We start from the raw sequence: 18,580 nt of genomic DNA, 5'->3' as shown, positions 1-18,580 counted from the left end.
CCATTAGTTTTACCTCCGGGAAGGTAGCTCATTGTTCCTTCATGTTAGCCAAAATGCCGGCTCATTGCGTTGCTGGACATTCCTTGAACACTCGGGAGAATGGATTTACCCTTCATAAGTTTGCAAGAGACCCGGTTCGTTGTGAAAAATGGATTGCACGGGTGCAGAGGACGAGAGTTTCGTGGGTTCCAAAAAACATGTAGGTGTGTATACAGTGACTAAAAAAAATAATAGTTTGGGGCGGACCGCGGAATCGGTCTCTTATAACGTAACAAAAGATCCACATACGAAATATGTCGATGTGCGCGTCGGACGGCGTCGGGCTGCTGCGCGGACGGTGGCGAATCTGAAGAACCCAGCCAAGAATGCCTCACTCAGCCGCGTGCACACAGTAATGCGCCCCGGCTCAGCGGTGTTCATCGAGTACTGCGGTGGCTAGGAACAACCCCCTAAAAGCAGCACGACTCGGCTCCATTATATGCCACCACGGCGCCGAAAATCAGGCACGCCGGCTGAGGTGCCGCGTTCAGCGGTCACGGCTTCTGCGAAGGCTGCGCGTCGGGCTTTGCGCCTCTGAAGAACCCAGCCGAGAATGCCTCACTCAGCCGCGTGCGCGCAGTGAAGCACCCGGCTCAACTGTGTTGTTCATCGCGTACTGCAGCGTCTATGAACAACCCCCTAAAGCAGCACCACTCGGCTCCGTCATAAGCCACACCGGCCGGCTGCAATGAGCCGCGATGGCTCATCTCCGCCGTGGAAGTGGATCGGACGGGGATGCGATTTGGCCGTGATCGCATATCACCTAAATATGGCTCGAAACAATAGTGTAACATTGCCCCGGTAACTTCCCTCGGTTGTGTGGTGTTCTCCTTTTCGAAAAGAGCTTCCGTGTCAGAAGGGCTGCATTTGTCTCCCATAGTTAGTGTGCACCATGTGTTTTCATTGCCGAATGTCCGGGTGACGTCACGGACGGAGGATGCAGCCAAGATGGCGACCGCTTGGATATCGTAGAATGACACTTCTGCAACTTTGCGCATCGATGACGCGCTCTCCGCTCACATTTATTTTTTTGTATAGATATTGAAGTGAACAATGTTGTATGTATTTTTCATTACAATATCTATTTTAGAATGTTTATAGGGATGACACTTGGGGTTTAAACTGCATACACTCCTTTGTCTTACCACCCTTTGCACAATTGTCAATTCACTGGACTATCTCTCTAATGGGCACTTGTTGGAGGATGCTCTTTTTCCTCCGCATGTTTAATTTCGGGTAGTGAGAATGTTGGTTATCCAAATAAAGGCTGGAAACGATGAACAGTTTCTTCAAAGAATTTTACTTCCAGAATATTCCGGGCACTTATGAGTTACAGACAGTGGCTGTAGAGAGCAGATTGCTAGTGTGAAGGTTCAGAGAAAGCACACATCCTTTATCTTGTCAGAAGGGCGGACCATGGGTGGTATCAAACCTGTGGCATGACATCATCGTCCGGAGTGGGTGGCGCATTGGGCATGGGGCCTTTTCCTCTGGGAAGAGTCAAGCTTCCTTGTCGAATTATGTCATCAACGGTTGTCATCAAGTGGAGGGATCGCTGAGCCTGAGTCGAATCTGGCGGGTTGTGTAGACGAGATGTGGAATCACGTGTCCCCCTTTCCTGCAGGACGTACTGCTGTGGCCGTCTGCTCAGTGACCTGAAATGGACCTGTACACCTATGTTCAGACCATTTATGTTTAATTACTTTTAACCACACAAATTCACAAGTATTCATTTTGAGCAGAGTGTCTGGTTATGAATGTAATGATTAACGAAATGTTTTAACACTATTCTTGCTGTTCCGGATTTGCAGCGATATGGCTATCGCCATCCCAAAAAGGAAACTACCATGACTAGCAAATACTGACACTGTTTTAATCATTTCAGTGAAATCCTATTGAAATCACCTGACCATGGGCGTCCACGTCCAGATTGTGGACTCCCTGTGGTGGTTTCGTTGTAGGTATACTGTTATACCTACTGCAAACTCTGAAGTCCTGCAGTTCACCTTGAACAATTTGTCTCATGAAAGGATGCTACCAGGCGTGGAGTCATCTCAGTGTTTCATCCACACCTACACGGCATGTTCCATGGGCTTCAAAAATTAGATATTTTAATTATGTCTGAGATGGAATCCACTTACCTTCTTTTCGCCATATGCCATTCTCATCTTTGACACCCCCTTTCAACTTCCACACACTCTTTTTTTTCTGGACTCGCTTTTTCCCGCCACAACTTAACTGTTTCTACCGTCACCTCCTGTTGATTGTCACATTCAGACTCACTTACAGTTAGTTGGACTGTTGATCGGTACCCCACAACCTTTTTTGCTGGTCGATCTGCTAATTCATTTCCTGCTGATACAAAATCATGAGTTCAAGAGTGATGTGAGCATTTAAGTACTGCCATCGCTGTCGGGAGCATTAAAGCATCTCCCAATTCGAGAATGTCATCCTGATGTTTAATGGGTGTACTGGTTGCAGTTTGGAAATCGTTTCGCTGCGATTCTTTTAATGCAACATTGACTGTCATGTGTGCATACGCCGAATCTGTGTAAATGTTAACTGACTGATTTTTTGCCAACTTGAGAACTGCTGTTAATGCCAAAATTTCTGCTCTTTGTGCTGACTGGGAGCCTGGAATTCTTTCTGCTTCCACTTCTTCAAAACCTGTTTCTGTGTGTTGGGTTAGAGCAAATCCAGATTGGATGCCATCATTGCCTTTGAAGCAACCTCCATGTGTGAAAAGAATCAAGTCTGGGTTGTCAAGTGATTTCTCGTACAGTTCAGTGCGGAGTGAGTTTTCCTCCATAGTTTTTTGTACACAACAATGCGGTTCTCCTCTGAGCAGACCTTCAGCCATGTTTACCCCTTCATGAGTAAAGAGAATATGTGATTGTGTTAAAATTACTTCAATTTTCCTCTGTCTTCTTCCGGTCATGGTGAAAGCTTGACTCGTGACGTACTGGACTGTGCTGTGTGATGTTCGCACAGTCAGCGGGTGTTGAAGAACAATGTGAGATGTCTTCTGAATCACTCTGGCTAGAGCAGATGCGAAAGAAGCACAAATTGAGTGTCTTTCTCGTATTTTTCCAAGGGAGTTGATGCATACAGACAAACTTGTCGACTTCCTCCTTCCCTTTTCTGATAAAGAGCAGCAGAAACACTGCTGATCTTTTCAGACACGTCAAAATAGAACTTGCGACTGTAATCAGGAATTGCAAGAGCAGTGTAAAGATGTTGTTTCAAGGAGATGAAGGAAGTGTCTGCTTCTGTGGTTCTGTGGTTGTGTTAGAAAGATTGTGCATACCTTGTTCATTGACCATCCGTTGAAGTGGGTGAGTGAGTTCAGCAAAGTTTGGAACATGATGCATGGAGTAGTTGCAAAGACCGAGAAAGGCCAGCATGGTTTTAACATTTGTTGGTTTTGGGTGATGGAGGATATTGTCTTTGTGAGAGGGAGACATTCCTGTGCCATGGTGTGAGATCAGACGTCCGAGAAAGGAAACCTGTGGTCGAGCAAGTCGAGTTTGGACTTGGATCACTTCGGTCCAACAAAGGCCAAATGAGAAAGCAAAGACCTAGTGGCCTCGAGACAAGAAGTTTCAGATGGAGCCCCCAGCAAGAGGTCATCCACATACTGCACCAGGAGAACCCCATGAGGCAATGCAAGCGGAGACTGCAACTGACGAAGATGGAGTATATTGGTAGAAGGATGCTGAGGATGGAGCTGCCAGGGAAAAGAGCGAGAGGAAGATCAAAGAAAAGGTTGATGGATGTTGTGAGGGAGGACATGAGGACAGTAGAGAGGAGGGTGCACAAGATAGGCTTAAATGGGAAAAGATGACACGCTGTGGCGACCCCTAATGGGACAAGCCGAAAGAAAAAAGAAGAAGATGTACAAACTACTGTATCTGTGGGACCCGAGGTGTTGGCACTTTTAGGTCCAAAAAGTTTGCAGTTTGCAGTATCCCAAAATAGGAATAAAGCAAACATGAAAATAGCAAGGTTATGTTTGATATGGGACCATTTTACAATTAAGACTATTTCCAAGTTGGCCTGACTGTCATTCCCAATAAAGTTGAGATGCTCGTGCATCGAAATAGTCTGCATTTAAATTTTAGGTTGTTTAGAAAGGACCCTTTAAAAGTGAAAAGCCACGTGTTCACATTTCAGAGGTGAGAGAGTGATTATATTGGTAGAAGGGTGCTGAGGATGGATCTGCCAGGCAAAAGAGTGATAGGAAAACCAAAGAAAAGGTTAATGGATGTTGTGAGGGAGGACATGAGGACTGTGGGTGTTAAAGAAGAAGATGCACGAGATAGGCTTAGATGGAAAAAGATGACACGGTGTGGCAACATCAAACGGGACAAGCCGAAAGGAAAAGAAGAAGAAACTGCAAATAAGTATTTGAACACCTATCAGCTAAAATTCTGACCCTCAAAGACCTGTCAGTCCACCTTTATAAGTCCATCTCCACTCCATGTTTTATTCTGAAACAGATGCACCTGTGTGAGGCCATTAGCTGCATAAAGACATCAGTCCACCCCACACAAACAGTAAGACTTAAACTTGTAACATGGCCAAAACCAAAGAGCTGTCCAAAGACACCAGAGACAAAATTGTACAACTCCACATGGCTAGAAAGGGCTACAGAGAAATTGCCAAGCAGCTTGGTGAAAAAAGGTCCAATGTTGGAGCAATTTTTAGAAAATTGAAGAAGCTAAACATGACGGTCAATCTCAGAGACAGTCAGAGTGGAGCCCCACGCAAGATATCACCTCGTGGGGTCTCAATGATCCTTAGAAAGGTGAGGAATCAGCCCAGTACGACACGACAGGACTTGGTCAATAACCTGAAACGAGCTGGGACCACCGTTTCCAAGTTGACTGTTGGTAATACACTAAGTTGTCATGGTTTGAAATCATGCATGGCACGGAAGTTTCCTCTGCTTAACCCAGCACATGTAAAGGCCCGTGTTAAGTTCGCCAATGACCATTTGGATGATACAAAGGAGTCATGGGAGAAAGTTTTGTGGTCAGATGAGACCAAAATGGAACTTTTGTCATAATTCTACTAACCGTGTTTGGAGGAAGACAAATGATGAGTTCCATCCCAAGAACACCATCTTACTGTGAAGAATGGGGGTGGTGGCATTAAGCTTTGGGGTTGTTTTTTTTGCACATGGGACAGGAGGACTGCATTCTATTGAGGAGTGGATGACCCCAGCCATGTATTGTGAGATTTTGAGGAACAACCTCTTTCCCTCAGTCAGAGCATTGAAGATGAGTCGTGGCTGGGTCTTTCAACATGACAATGACCTGAAGCACACAGACAGAAAAACCAAGGAGTGCCTTCGTAAGAAGCATATGAAGGTTCTGGCGTGTCCTCGGCAGTCTCCAGACCTAAACCCAAAAGAAAATCTTTGGAGGGAACTGAAACTCCACGTTTCTCAGCAACAGCCCAGAAACCTGTCTGATCTAGAGAAGATCTGTGTGGAGGAGTGGGCCAAAATCCCTCCTGCAGTGCGTGCAAACCTGGTGAACAGCAACAGGAAACGTTTGACCTCTGTAATTGCAAACAAAGGCCAAATATTAACAATGGTTTTCTGAGGCGTTCAAATACTTATTTGCAGCTGTATCACACAAATCAATCATTAAAAAATCCTACATTGTGATTGCTGGATTTTTTAGAATATCTCCCTCACAGTGGACATGCACCTATGATGAAAAATTCAGACCCCTCCATGATTTCTAAGTGGGAGAACTTGCAATATAGCAGGGTGTTCCAATAGTTATTTTCTTCAATGTAAATTTACACAAACATTAATAACTGTAATGTGTTGTAGTATTTGTTTGTCATTGTCTGTCCAAACGTGGATAATTCAGCTCACTTATAACTTCACATATCACTGTGCAGTAAATACATGTTAATTTTATTGTGCTACTTAGTAATTATTTCAGTGTACTACTACGTTTGACTTACTTGAGTCACATTATTGTCAAGTAATAAAACTCTTACGTTACTCTTAACGTACAGTATTTGACTACTCAAACCACATCTTGAGCAGACATCTTACTCCGGTCTTGGCGAAAAGTACTCTGCTTCCGCATTTTTAGATCTTTCGTTAGATGTGACTGATATCGTGAATATAGTGAATTACAATAATTTCAAGGATTTTATTGACATTTAAATAAAATTTTTGCAAAGAGTCAATATTTGCAGTGTGTATCCTTCTTTTTCAAGACTTCTGCAAGTCACCCTTGCATGCTCTCAATTAACCTCTGGAGCACATTTTGACTGATGGCAGCCCATTCTTGATATCCAATGCTTGGAGTTTGTCAGAATTTTTTTCATTTTGTTTGTCCACCTGCCTCTTGGCGATTGACCACAAGATTTCAATGGGATTAAGATCTGGGGAGTTTCCTAGCCATCGACCCAAAACATCAATGTTTCTCTCGCTGAGCCACGTAGTTATCACTTTTGCCTGATAGCAAGGATGCTTTACTGTTGCATGACACACGACAGATGGTAATGTTCACCTTTTCTACACGAGACAAGCTTTTTTTTCCAGATGCCCCAAAAAATCAGAAGGGGGATACATCAGACACTGCACCCCAGTCCTTAGCAGTCCAATCCCTGTATCTTTTGCATAATATCAGTCTATCTCTGATGTTTTGGAGATAAGTGGGTTCTTTGCTGTCCTTCTTGACACAAGCCCATCTTCCAAAAGTCTTAGCCTCACTGTGTATGCAGGTGCACTCACACCTGCTTGCTGCCATTCCTGAGCAAGCTCTGCAATGGTGGTGACGCGATCCGGCAGCTCAATGAACTTTACGAAATGGTCCTGGCATATGCCGGATTTTCGGCACCGTGGTGGCATATAATGGAGCCGAGGCATGTTGCTTTTAGAGGGTTGTTCACAGCCACCGCTGTACGGGATGAACACTATCGAGACAAGGCTGAGTGAGACATTGTTGGCTGGGTGAGAGTTACAAAAAGCTGTATACGTCAAAATCATGTTTTGTGGTGAAAAAACACATGGGACCATATATGCTGTGGGGTTTTCATTAATAATATACCAAAAATCATCCATTTAATGACAGTCCCACTTTAAAGCTGTTTAATTGGGCAATTTGTTGAGTTTACAAACTCAAAACTATTTTGTACAAATGTTTTTATTTCTAGCAATGACGAATCCTTTGAATCAATAAACTAATATTTTATTTTATCATCACAGTTGTTTTTTGTGTTTTTTCTATAACTGCTTCACATCACTGTGGCATGGAGTCAACCAATTTGTGGCAGCTTTGAGCTGTTATTCCATTACAAGATTCCTTAATTACATTTCACAGTTCATTTTCATTTTATGGTTTTGCTTCAGACAGAATTTTTGATGTCACCCCACAAGTTCTCGATTGGATTAAGGCCTGGGGATTGGGCTGGCCACTCCATGACATTAACTTTGGTGGTTTGGGACCAAGACTTTGCAGGTCTACTCGTGTGTTTGGGGTCATTGTCTTGTATAAACGGCCATTTCAAGGGTATGTTCTCTTCAGGATAAGACAACATGACCTCTTCAAGTATTTTGACATATGCAAACCAATCCATGATCCGTGGTATATGATAAATAGGCCAAGCGCCACAGTTGAAGAAACATGCCCATATCATGATGCTTCACTGTCTTCACCTTGTATTCTGGCTTGAATTCAGAGTTTGGGGGTCATCTCAGTCTGCGGCTCCTGGACCCCAAAAGAACAATTTTACTCTCATCAGTCCACAAAATGTTCCTGCATTTTGCTTTAGGCCAGTTGATGTGTTCTTTGGCAAATTGGAGGCTGTTCTGCACATGCACTTTTTTAAGAGCAACTTTGCGGGGAATTCTTGTGAACAGAGGAGCGTCACACAAACGTCTTCTCACTGTCACAGTACTAACAGGTAACCCCAGACTGTCTTTGTTCATCCTGGAGCTGATCATTGGCTGAGGCTTTGCCATTCTGTCTATTCTGTTATCCATTTTGATGGTTGTCTTCCATTTTCTGCCACGTGTCTCTGGTTTAGAGATTATTTTAGCTGAACAGCCTATAATTTTTTGCACCTCTTCAAAATGTTTCCCCCCTCCAATCAAACTTAATTAAATTACATTCTTCTTCTGAACATTGTGTTGAATGACCCATCTTCCTAAGGCTTTCAAGGAGAAATGCATTTTCAATAGGTCCTAGCTTCATTCTTAAATCAGGGCCACCTGATTCACACCTGTTTTTCACAAAATTGATGACCTCACTGATTGAATGGTACACTGCTATTATTTTCAACACAGCCCTTTCAACAAATTCCCCAATTGCACTCCCTTGAGTGTGTGTTGTTCACAATTACTGGGTCTTGGTTTTCTGAGAATCTACTGCACCTAATGGTAACTTGTTTGACATGTAACAATATAAAAGTATATTGAAAAGGTTGATTAATCTGGTTAGTCACATTGGACTGCTATTATATTGAACACCACAGTACTAGCAGAAATATGCTTGCTCAGGCAAAGCCTTTTTTTATGCATTGCAAAGATGAGTGCACGTGTTTCCTTGCCAGTAACCATGGTTAAGAGAGGAAGAACAATGAGTTCAAGCACCAGCCCCCTCTTAAAGCTGTTATTCTAACCCAATCAGCATGACAAAGTGGTCTCAAGCCTTGTCCTCATCAACACTCAGTGTTAATGATAGAATCACTGACATGACGTTAGCTGGTCCTTCTGTCTCAGAGCTGAATTGCAGTGGAAATGTGGGAGGGGGATGTTCATTTCTATGGCAAATTGAGACTTTGCAATTATTTCCAATTCATCTGATCACTTTTCATAAAATTCTAGAGCATATTCAAATTACCATAATAAAAAATGAGGCAGTAGAATTTAAATAAAAAATTGTGTCAATCTCAAGAAAACTGTACTCTTATGTGTATGCAACATTTTTGATCATCAGCCAGTGTTGATTTGTTGCACTTGTATTTTCACATTGAGATGGTGTGGGTCTTGTCCCCAGTGGTGGTCCCAGTGGAAAAGCACAGCACATGAAACATCGGCGACAAGAACTGATCCACTAGTACATTTTGTATCAATTAGGAAATGCACCTACATTTATCTAAATAGTTTATGGATGCGATTGTTATATGTATTAAGCGATGATGCTAGGGATTATGTCTGAACACAGAATGAACCAACTTCAAATTCAGGAAGAGATAGAACTTTTTGGGCTTAATTTTAAGTGTTTTGTGTGGAGAAACCCTCAGGAAAAACAATCAGATCATATGATTCACATAAATTACCTATTTTGCATTTAAATCGGCAAATATTGAAAGGCAACTGATTTTGATACACTCACACACACATACATGCTTGTTTTTCTGCCATTGTTGGGCCACCTGACTAATACATGCATTGTGGGAACCGCCCTTTCTGAAGGTCATACAGTACTGAATTTTTTTTTTTTTTTTTTTTTTTTAGAAATATCCTGGAATTTAGGTAAATACAAAAATCACATCAATTTACCCATTAGACTAAGTATAGGGTTTGACCTGACTACAGACCGTCTTGTGGGGACTTTGTCTGGTTTTCATCAGTTCTGGGGTCAGTATCGAAGCACAGTTTCTGATTTTTCCCTCTTCCTGGGTACCACATACACAATATCAGATTTTACCTACATTGTGGAACCACACAGCCTTGCCTATGTGTACTATAATGACATTCAGCTCGAGACCTGCATTATGGTGTACTGTATTTGAGGGACATCCCTTTCCGCTAGCCCTACAAAGACGTGGTGTAGATCAAAATATTTGTTTGTAATTCTACTCTACGAATCTCGCTTCAGAAGTTCAATACACTCAAAAGAAACAAAAACATAAACACCTGATGAAATGCTTAGTTCTGAGGATATAGATCATGAGCTACATAAGCCACACCTATGACAAAAATAGTAATTCTAAGGCCCGACAGGATTATAGGGACAGTGGTTTTCCAACACACAAAGATGTCACTCAAGTGACAAGCGTCTTAACATGACTTCATGCGACTTGGCTTTTCACCTTCAATAACAATAAAAATGAAAAGAATTACCTGATATGGGGACAAACTGGTTTAGAAAACAATAATGTGAATTCCAAAGCCACACCTGATTGCCTGATACTGGCATGTTATTAAAACAATGCTATTACAGGATTTGCACAGGATACCTACATTAAGTAAGAGCTCTGAAACGGATAATGGTAAAAAAGATGTAGAACTGTCATTGAACATAGAGAATTTTTATTTTCATGCTTTGAACAATATAATTATAACCTGTATAAACTTGAAATATTCAGGAACTCTTGAACCTCCTTACAAAAAATAAAAGTGACTGTTCAGTTGGTGCATTTCATTTTTTAAAGAAATACTACGATTCCTAACAAAGTATCTAATGCTGTTTCGTGCGATTTTCTAAAGCAGAATGCTTAGCAGCATTACACTGATCGCACTGTAATTTTGTTGCTAGTTTACCCTCCTTAATCATCCCTTTAAAATGTCTCATGACTTCAGCAGGAGACCAAGTTAGGTTTTTTTTCCCAGATCTGCCACTAAATTTGAGAAAAATCAGAGTTAATAGAAATACAAACTGTACAACAGCAATTGATTTTTTTCACATTTAAAATGTGACTTACAACTTTGAAACCACCCTGAGATCTTCTGCTCTATTCAGCATTTAACTGGCAATGCGGGTAATGGAAACAAAGCAAATAGTGTATTAGAATTATGATACTTGCCTCACCCTTGTTACTACATAGATACCTGTTATTCTGTTTGCGTGACTTGCCATGTCTTTGTGGTTTTGCTTTATTTCTGGCCTTTTTGCCCTCGTTGTTCTTTGTAAAACTGAGCAAAAGCAATACATTTGAAATATCAATGACAACTGAATTTAATTTTAAGCATTCGTGTTCATATTGACAAACAGCACTGTACTGACAAGGACATTCCTCGTCCTACCTCTTGATATTCTGGCATCTGCAGGGTCATCTGTGAATGGAATTGTTTTAAAGTTATATGACATTCAGTCTCAGTGTTTGCACCAAAAAAATAACGTGCTTCTGTGTTTTGATAGAGGACCATACCATGGCAGGCCCCTGCAGGTTCGTTAAGTTGCTGGGCTATCTCTGTTCCTACAGAAAGTGTTGCAAAGCTCCATGTTCTGTAGATGTGCAACACAATTTGGCTAAAAAAAAAAAGCTTATTCTGATGATTGGTATGATTCATTGTCTCAGATTTGACAATTCTTCCCGGATCCTATTTTGGGCCAGATGATAATGTTTTTTTTACCCCTGTCTAATTATGTTAGCCCTATTCTTTTTTTCTTTTTTCTTTTTAATTTGGTGGTCATGTCTCCCATTCTCCGGCTCCCATGACTCATAGCCCAAGTCCTTTACTTTCAACCTGTTCTAGGGCACCTGGTTGGCCATCTATCGGGGTCCTCGGCATAGTAGCCAGCGGAGGCGCCCCAGTTGAGCACAGTATTCATCCTCATGGTCCGCTCCTAAGTCACACAAAACCAACCCAGGTCCTGAGCCACATTGTCCCGTTCTTCCTGAATCCATTGGTTCTCCTTCCCAAGTCCTTGTGCACTCTGTCATTCTCCTTTCTCCTTCCTGGCCTCACGCCCCTGTTCCGGCTCCCCAGCAGCAGGCTCATTCCCCTGTACCAGCTCCCCGACAGCGGCCTCATACCCCCATGCCAGCGGCCTCTTGCGCCTGTGCCAGCTCCCTGGCAGCCGCCAGATGCTCATACCACAGCGATGTGTGACCCACATACACCTTCCAAGCTCCAGCAGCAGTCAATCTGCATCGAGCCTCCAATCCAGGACCTGTGATGGCTGCAGTCGATCTGGGTCCACCCTCCAAGCAGGCTCTGGTTTTGGTGGCTCTCAATCCGCGTCCGCCTTCCAAGTCTATTCATGCTACGATGATGTGTGACCTGCATCCAGACCCGAAGGTCACACATGTTCGCAATTCAGAACACTTATTGAGCATGACGTGTCGATGCACAATCTCAATTTTCAGGCCTCTAGGTCAATGCATCCATGAGATATTGAGAATTACACTTAAAAAGTGGGCCTCGTGGCATTGACCTTCGTACTTGGGAAGGTCACATGTGTTCGCAGTTCGGAAAAATCATGGCACATGACGTGTCAATACACAATCTCCATTTTCAGGCCTCCACCTCAATGTGTTCATGAGATATTGAAAATTATGCTTAAAAAAGGTCCTTAATGGCGGTGACCTTCATACTTGGGAAGGTCACATGCGTTCGCAAGTCTGAGCACTCATTGCACATGATGTGTCGATGCACAATCTCCATTTTCAGGCCTCTAGCTCAATTTGTTCATAAGATATTGAACGTTATACTTTAAAAAGCGTCTTAATGGCGGTGACCTTTTATTGGGGTGACCTTTCATACTTGGGAAGGTCACACGCCTCGGTAATTCGGAACACTTATCGTGCATGATGTGTCGATGCACAATCTCTATTTTCAGGCCTCTAGCTCAATGCGTTTGTGAGATATTGAGAATTACGTGAAAAAATGGGGCGAGTGGCGTTGACTTTCATACTTGGGAATGTCACATACGTTCGCAATTCGGATCACTCATCGCGCATGATGTGTTGATGCACAATCTCCATTTTCAGGCGTCTAGCTCAATGCATTCATAAGCTATTGACAACTATGCCATAAAAAAACGGCCTTAATTTCGGTGACCTTTTATGGCGGTGACCTTTCAGTGGGTACGGTGAGGCAACAGGAAGAGGAGATAGTGAGGGTGAACGACTTCAAGTACTGGGGGTCAACAATACAGAGCAATGGAGAGTGTAGTCAGGAAGTGAAGAAACGGGTCCAAGCGGGGTGGAACAGTTGGAGGAAGATGTCTGGCGTACTATGTGACAGAAGAGTCTCCACTAGGATGAAGGGCAAAGTCTATAAAACAGTGGTGAGGCCGGCCATGATGTACGGATTAGAGACGGTGGCAATGAAGAGACAACAGGAAGCAGAGCTGGAGGTGGCAGAGATGAAGATGTTGAGGTTCATTCTAGGAGTGACGAGGTCGGATAGGATTAGAGATGAGCACATTAGAGAGACAGCCATAGTTGGATGTTTTGGAGACAAGGTTCGAGAGCGCATATTTCGTTGGTTTTGATGTGTCCAGAGCCAAAAAGTGAGTATAATATTGGTGGGGAAGGAAGAAGGGTGCTGAGGATCGAGCTGCCAGGTTAAAGAGCTCGAGGAAGACAGAAGAAAAGATTGGTGGATGTTGTGAGCGAAGACATGAGGACAGTGGGTATTAGAGAGGAAGATGCAGGAGATAGGCTTGGATAGAAAAAGATGACACACTGTGGCGACCCCTAACAGGACAGCCCAAAAGGAAAAGAAGAAGACTGTCGGTTTACTTGGACAACGATGATGTGCTGTGGGGACACATAACGGGACAAGCCAAAAGGAAAAAAAAAAAGAAGTTTGTAACAGTTCTTCAGCCATTCAAGGACAAAACATTATTGAGAACTTAGTCATAAATGAATCGGTTGATCAGGATATGATAGACTGTGATAATAATGCATATCACTTTCTTGTGAACTCTTTTGCACTGAGGGTATAAATCAATCTTGGGATACAAACGAATGAAACATTTGAGAATACACACACACACAGTGCTCATAATTTCATCACCCTTCTGGTATGTGTACAGTGAGGGGGGTACATCTGTAATTTCAAGCCTTGAAAAACCATCTACTGTATCACTGACAGTGTATGAATACAGTCCTCAGAGTTTCACTACCTGACCAATACACACTGAGGACTGTGTATGTAATATTTATTAATTTCAGTCAGGTCAAGCCATGTTGCTTCTGAAAACATTGATTTCAATATCACCTTCGATATTAAATCAAGTCGCCTGGTCAGCATCTTTGGTGGAGTCAGATGTCATGGTTATGTCTTAAGCATCAACTCTTGTTGAAGCCTTGAGCAGATAAATACACAAACGTAGTTTAATATCTAGTAACTAGTTTTCTTGTAAGACAAGACTGTAAATGTTATGTAAGGCGTACTGTATACAGTAGAAAGAAACGCAAAAGGGTTTATAGTTCGGTATTATACACATTATATCCTGTGGAGTAAATATACGTAGCAAATTAAATAACTGTGATAAACGAACTTACCTTACTAACTAAACATACTGGTGAACAACCTTGGATTAAATTAAGCCAAGAGTTAAAATGTAAAAGCTCTGAAAACACAGTGGAGAGCTGCACAATCTGTGGACAAACTTTCTTCCGTCATGTAATGTGGAGGACAAACTATTTTTAGTTAGTTTTAAGATAGGCTACAGTGTCCCCACATCAAGCTTGCTTTTCCCAAAATTACAAGATTCACGTGATAATTTACTAGCTAATGACCAGCAGTGAAACGTTTCTGAAAGGAGTTTCTGAAAGAAATCAGCGTAGTCTTACCTTTTCAGTCCGCAGCTCCAAGTGATCACGTGCAGATTTGGCAAGGTGTCTTGCGTTGAAAAAAAAATGAAGGGGGGAGGGTTATTGTAGAGTAAGCTACAACGTTTCCTTTAACCTGCGCCTGTGTCCAATTGGGCACTGCTGATGTGGTGTCTTTGCACAGACATTCAAAGTTGGATGTTTTAGAGGCAAGGTTTGAGAGAGCAGACTTCGATGGTTTGGACATGTTCAGAGGCAAGAGAGTGAGTATATTGGTAGAAGGGTGCTGAGGATGGAGCTGCCAGGCAAAAGAGCGAGAGGAAGACCAAAGAAAAGGTTGATGAATGTGGTGAGGGAAGACATGAGGGGAGTGGGTGTTAGAGAGGAAATTGCACGAGATAGGCTTAGATGGAAAAAGAGGATACACTGTGGCGACCCCCAACAGGACAAGCCGAAAGGAAAAGAAGAAGTAGTCATTAATATTTCGGGTGGCGTGATGGCTCACCTGGAAAGCATGGGCCACACAGTTCTGAGGTCTGATCCCAGACCCGCCTGTGTGGAGTTTCTATGTTCTCCTCGTGGTTGCGTGGATTTTCTCGAGGGAAATCCAGTTTCCTCCTACACACCAAAAACATGCAACATTAATTGATCACTCTAAATTGCCCCTTTGTGTGATTGTGAGGGCGGCTGTTTGTCTCTGTGCCCTGCAATTGGCTGGCATCCAGTTCAAGGTCCACTCTGGCTCCTGCCCGTTGACAGCTGGGATTGGCTCCAGCACTCTCGCGACCTTCATGAGGATAAGTGGCTCAGAAAATGGGTGGAAGGATGGATTAATATTTTGATACTGCCCGTATTTTATTCCAGCTAGCGATCTTGATTGGGCCATCCCTTTAAATGTCAGCCTGTCTTTTACCATTGGCTGAAATATTTGTCACTGGTTGCTTGTTTCTTGGCCTTCATCTTCAGAAGACCAATTCCACCTACCAGAGCTATGTTGTGATTTGGAGGTTCTTCTTATGAATTTCATCTTGTGGTTGGGGAGCTTTCGATGCAGTTTCTGCTGTGGAGGTTGATCATATTTGATTTCTCCAAACCTGGTGAGTTGTGGCATCCATTCATCCATTTTATGAGCCGCTTATCCTCCCAAAGGTCGTGCGAGTGCTGGCATTAATCCCAGTCGTCTGGGGCAAATAGGGCTTGTGTTGTTGGAGGAATTTGTGGTTCGTAGTGGCCTCTTTGTCTCTACTGGACCTATTCAGCACCATCAGTCTGCCATACAAGTCATTGGTCTTTCTTACGTCCCCAGTCTTCATTCCGAGTTTCATCTGCATTCAAGATCTATTACTAGAGCTATACTGTTTCCATGATTCATCACGTTGTGAACTTTGTGACTGTGCAGAAAATTGAGTTTCATGTTTGAGTATGGGTCTCTTGATGTTGTTGATAACGTTCTGGTCCGTCTCGATGGCAAGGTCATGATTACTTTTTTGTTTTGTCAGTTTCCAAATCAAACTAACGCCTGAATCCTGAATTTTATTCTTGAAATTACTATTTGTGCATATTTGGTGTTACAATTGTGTAAACGCTTCTATAATTATGAGTATTGGATTTGGTAGTCCTGAAAATTGTAGTTGAGCTGTCAAAATAAAAGCTCTAGGTTATTTAAAAGCTGAGATATTGTTGAAAAGCTTCTTCACAGTAAACCCTCTCTACTTCCCAGATCACCTATTGCAGATTCAGTGCATCACGGATTTCTGAGCACCCCCCTTTGCAAAAAAAAAACAAACCCCAAAAAAACCCCAGCATACATTAGTACAGTACTGTACTGTATATTACGGGCGAAGGCAATGCGCCATCCACGGTGCAATGACATAGACTAGTGAAGCAAAATAAAAATTAAAAAAACGCCAGCATACACGAGTGCAGTACTGTAGAGGGAAGCTGCATTGATAGGGTTTAATGTGGCATCCCCAGCAAGATGACAAAACCAAAAAAAAAAAAGCCATTTTCCCCTACTTCATGGTTTTTCACATTTCATGGGTGGGTCTGGTACAAATTAACTGCGAAAAACAAGTGATTACTGTAGTTGTAAAATCCGCCACATATATTGCAGCCATATAGGACTTCACTCGCTTCTGCGATGTTTTCTTCCGCTCAAAGAGCTTCAGTCTCAGAAGTGGGGTCAGAAAAATCCAAACATCGCTCTTGTTCATCTACCATTGCATTTGGCACAACGTGTTGTCAATGGCGACTGCCCCAGTGTGATGCCTGCACGAGACGTCACAAGACATCACAAACAATATGGCTCTGTGGCTGGGATGTCGAGTTATCCTTTCGCAATTTTGCGCTTTAATAAAGTGCTCCCAGCTCACTTTTTCTGACTCGTATTATAATCCAAGTGATTAATATTATATTCAGTTGTGATAATACCCATTTTAAAATGATTATTTTGTCAGTGGCACCACAAGTTAAAGCTATTGCTTGAGAGGGATATTTCTGTGGCTACAGTACAATTTCTCTCAAAAGGCGGTAGCGCTAAATGCTCACACTGAAATGTCAGAATTGAGTAATTGTGTGCCTGCAGTAGCACTTTTGCCAAAGGTGGCAGCACTGAGTGCACAAAAATTTCAGTTTTTATGAATTGTGTGTGGATACCCCTGAATATTTGACAGGGCACCCCTTTTGTCGTTTTATTACTGAATCAATGGTTATAATTGTGGGGAACAGCTTTTCATTCAGCTGTTGAATCCCTAACCCCACCTTATAAACTTTTCAGACAGGCATGAGCATTTTTTTTTTTTTTTAAATCCTCTCATTTAAACTCTCGAAGTTCAAACCTTTATAGATTAAAAACACTACTGTATTATAAAACCTGTTCGAGGCCACATGTAAGAAATAAACGTCCTTCCATTTTCAGCCTTACCAAGCACTGGATATAACCATTTTCCAAAAATAGATATTTTTAGCTTTCAAAAATACATTAAATTTTAATGATCCATCTATGAGGTTGGACATAATAAATTAACAGCGACTCAGGAGTATTTTACAGTTCCTCTGGCTGATTGGCGCCAATCTGTTGTAGCATCCTTGGTGCAGGTGGCTTCCCTAGTGCAAAACAGCTATGGATCGTTGTTCCTTTTCTTTCTTCTGGGCGAGAATATTCTTATAAACACACATGCCACCTTCAATTATGTTTGAGACCTGAAGCTGTGACCCTTTGTGGGGGTGTGCCGAAATGCCGCTGGCTGCCCATCCCACGCTTACCTCATTTTTATGGTTGTCCAATGGTACGAGTTTAAAAGAGAAACAGATGAGGGACATCAAAAGATAAAGTGGTATTTATTTGACCAATAGCTTTTTAAATGGCAATGTCATTTAATTTACTATTTCACAAGCACAAGGAAATGTTTAAACTATATGTATAATATACCTACACAGCCTCTTCCAGTCCAAACATGAATTAAAAATAACAGCTGGTAAAAGCTACAAAAGGACCACAAGGGTAAATCTGCCAGTGTTTGACTCGTGAACTGTTGAGTTCTCTTGCTGCAGTATGGCCACTTTGTGGAGAGCAACACAATCTCTTATTTTTCAAAAACCTTACAACATGGAAACATTTTATTAAACTTTTTTTCTTGAGGCAAAAAATAAAATAAAATAAAATGGAAAAAAAAATTAATGTCCTCTCTTAGCAGCCCGTTTTACAGAGTCATGGCTGGATGCTTCCCTGGCTGTCAGGGTCCGTCTCAGAGGAACTGGTTTCCGAGTCAGAATCATCATTGGGATTGCTCATTACACGTTTCTCCCGTAATCTTCTATGAATGGCGCCGAGTCGAGCTTGCAGGCGCTGATAGTCAAAACGACCACGCTTCTCTCCAAATGGGTCCTGTAAAGGGTTTGCAAAGGAAATTCTATTTGGACATCTTTAATCACCAAAACAAAATTCACCCGTTCTGCCACATATGATGGAAATAATAGGCACTATCTAACAATGTAAACTAAAACAAGTAGACATTCCATCAGCTTCTTCCCTTTAGCCATTAAAGTACTAGAG

The 18,580-nt window shown here is 42.2% G+C and overlaps 1 protein-coding gene across 4 annotated transcripts in view; it reads right to left on the bottom strand.

The window, feature by feature from the left end:
* Positions 1–17,846: 17,846 nt before the first annotated feature.
* ube2z (ubiquitin-conjugating enzyme E2Z) overlaps positions 17,847–18,580 on the bottom strand; it is a 28,906-nt gene continuing 28,172 nt past the window's right edge. For all 4 annotated transcript variants that reach the window (XM_061845140.1, XM_061845142.1, XM_061845141.1 and 1 more), the window contains one exon: positions 17,847–18,412. In XM_061845140.1, coding sequence (XP_061701124.1) covers positions 18,236–18,412 — 177 coding nt within the window. In that variant the 3' untranslated portion in view covers positions 17,847–18,235. The remainder of the gene's footprint in view (positions 18,413–18,580) is intronic.

The sequence above is a fragment of the Syngnathoides biaculeatus genome, chromosome 16 (assembly GCF_019802595.1).
Source record: "Syngnathoides biaculeatus isolate LvHL_M chromosome 16, ASM1980259v1, whole genome shotgun sequence".
NCBI classification, from domain to species: Eukaryota; Metazoa; Chordata; class Actinopteri; order Syngnathiformes; family Syngnathidae; genus Syngnathoides; species Syngnathoides biaculeatus.
Note: the sequence above shows the minus strand (reverse complement) of the source record. Positions and strands in the feature narration are given on the sequence as shown.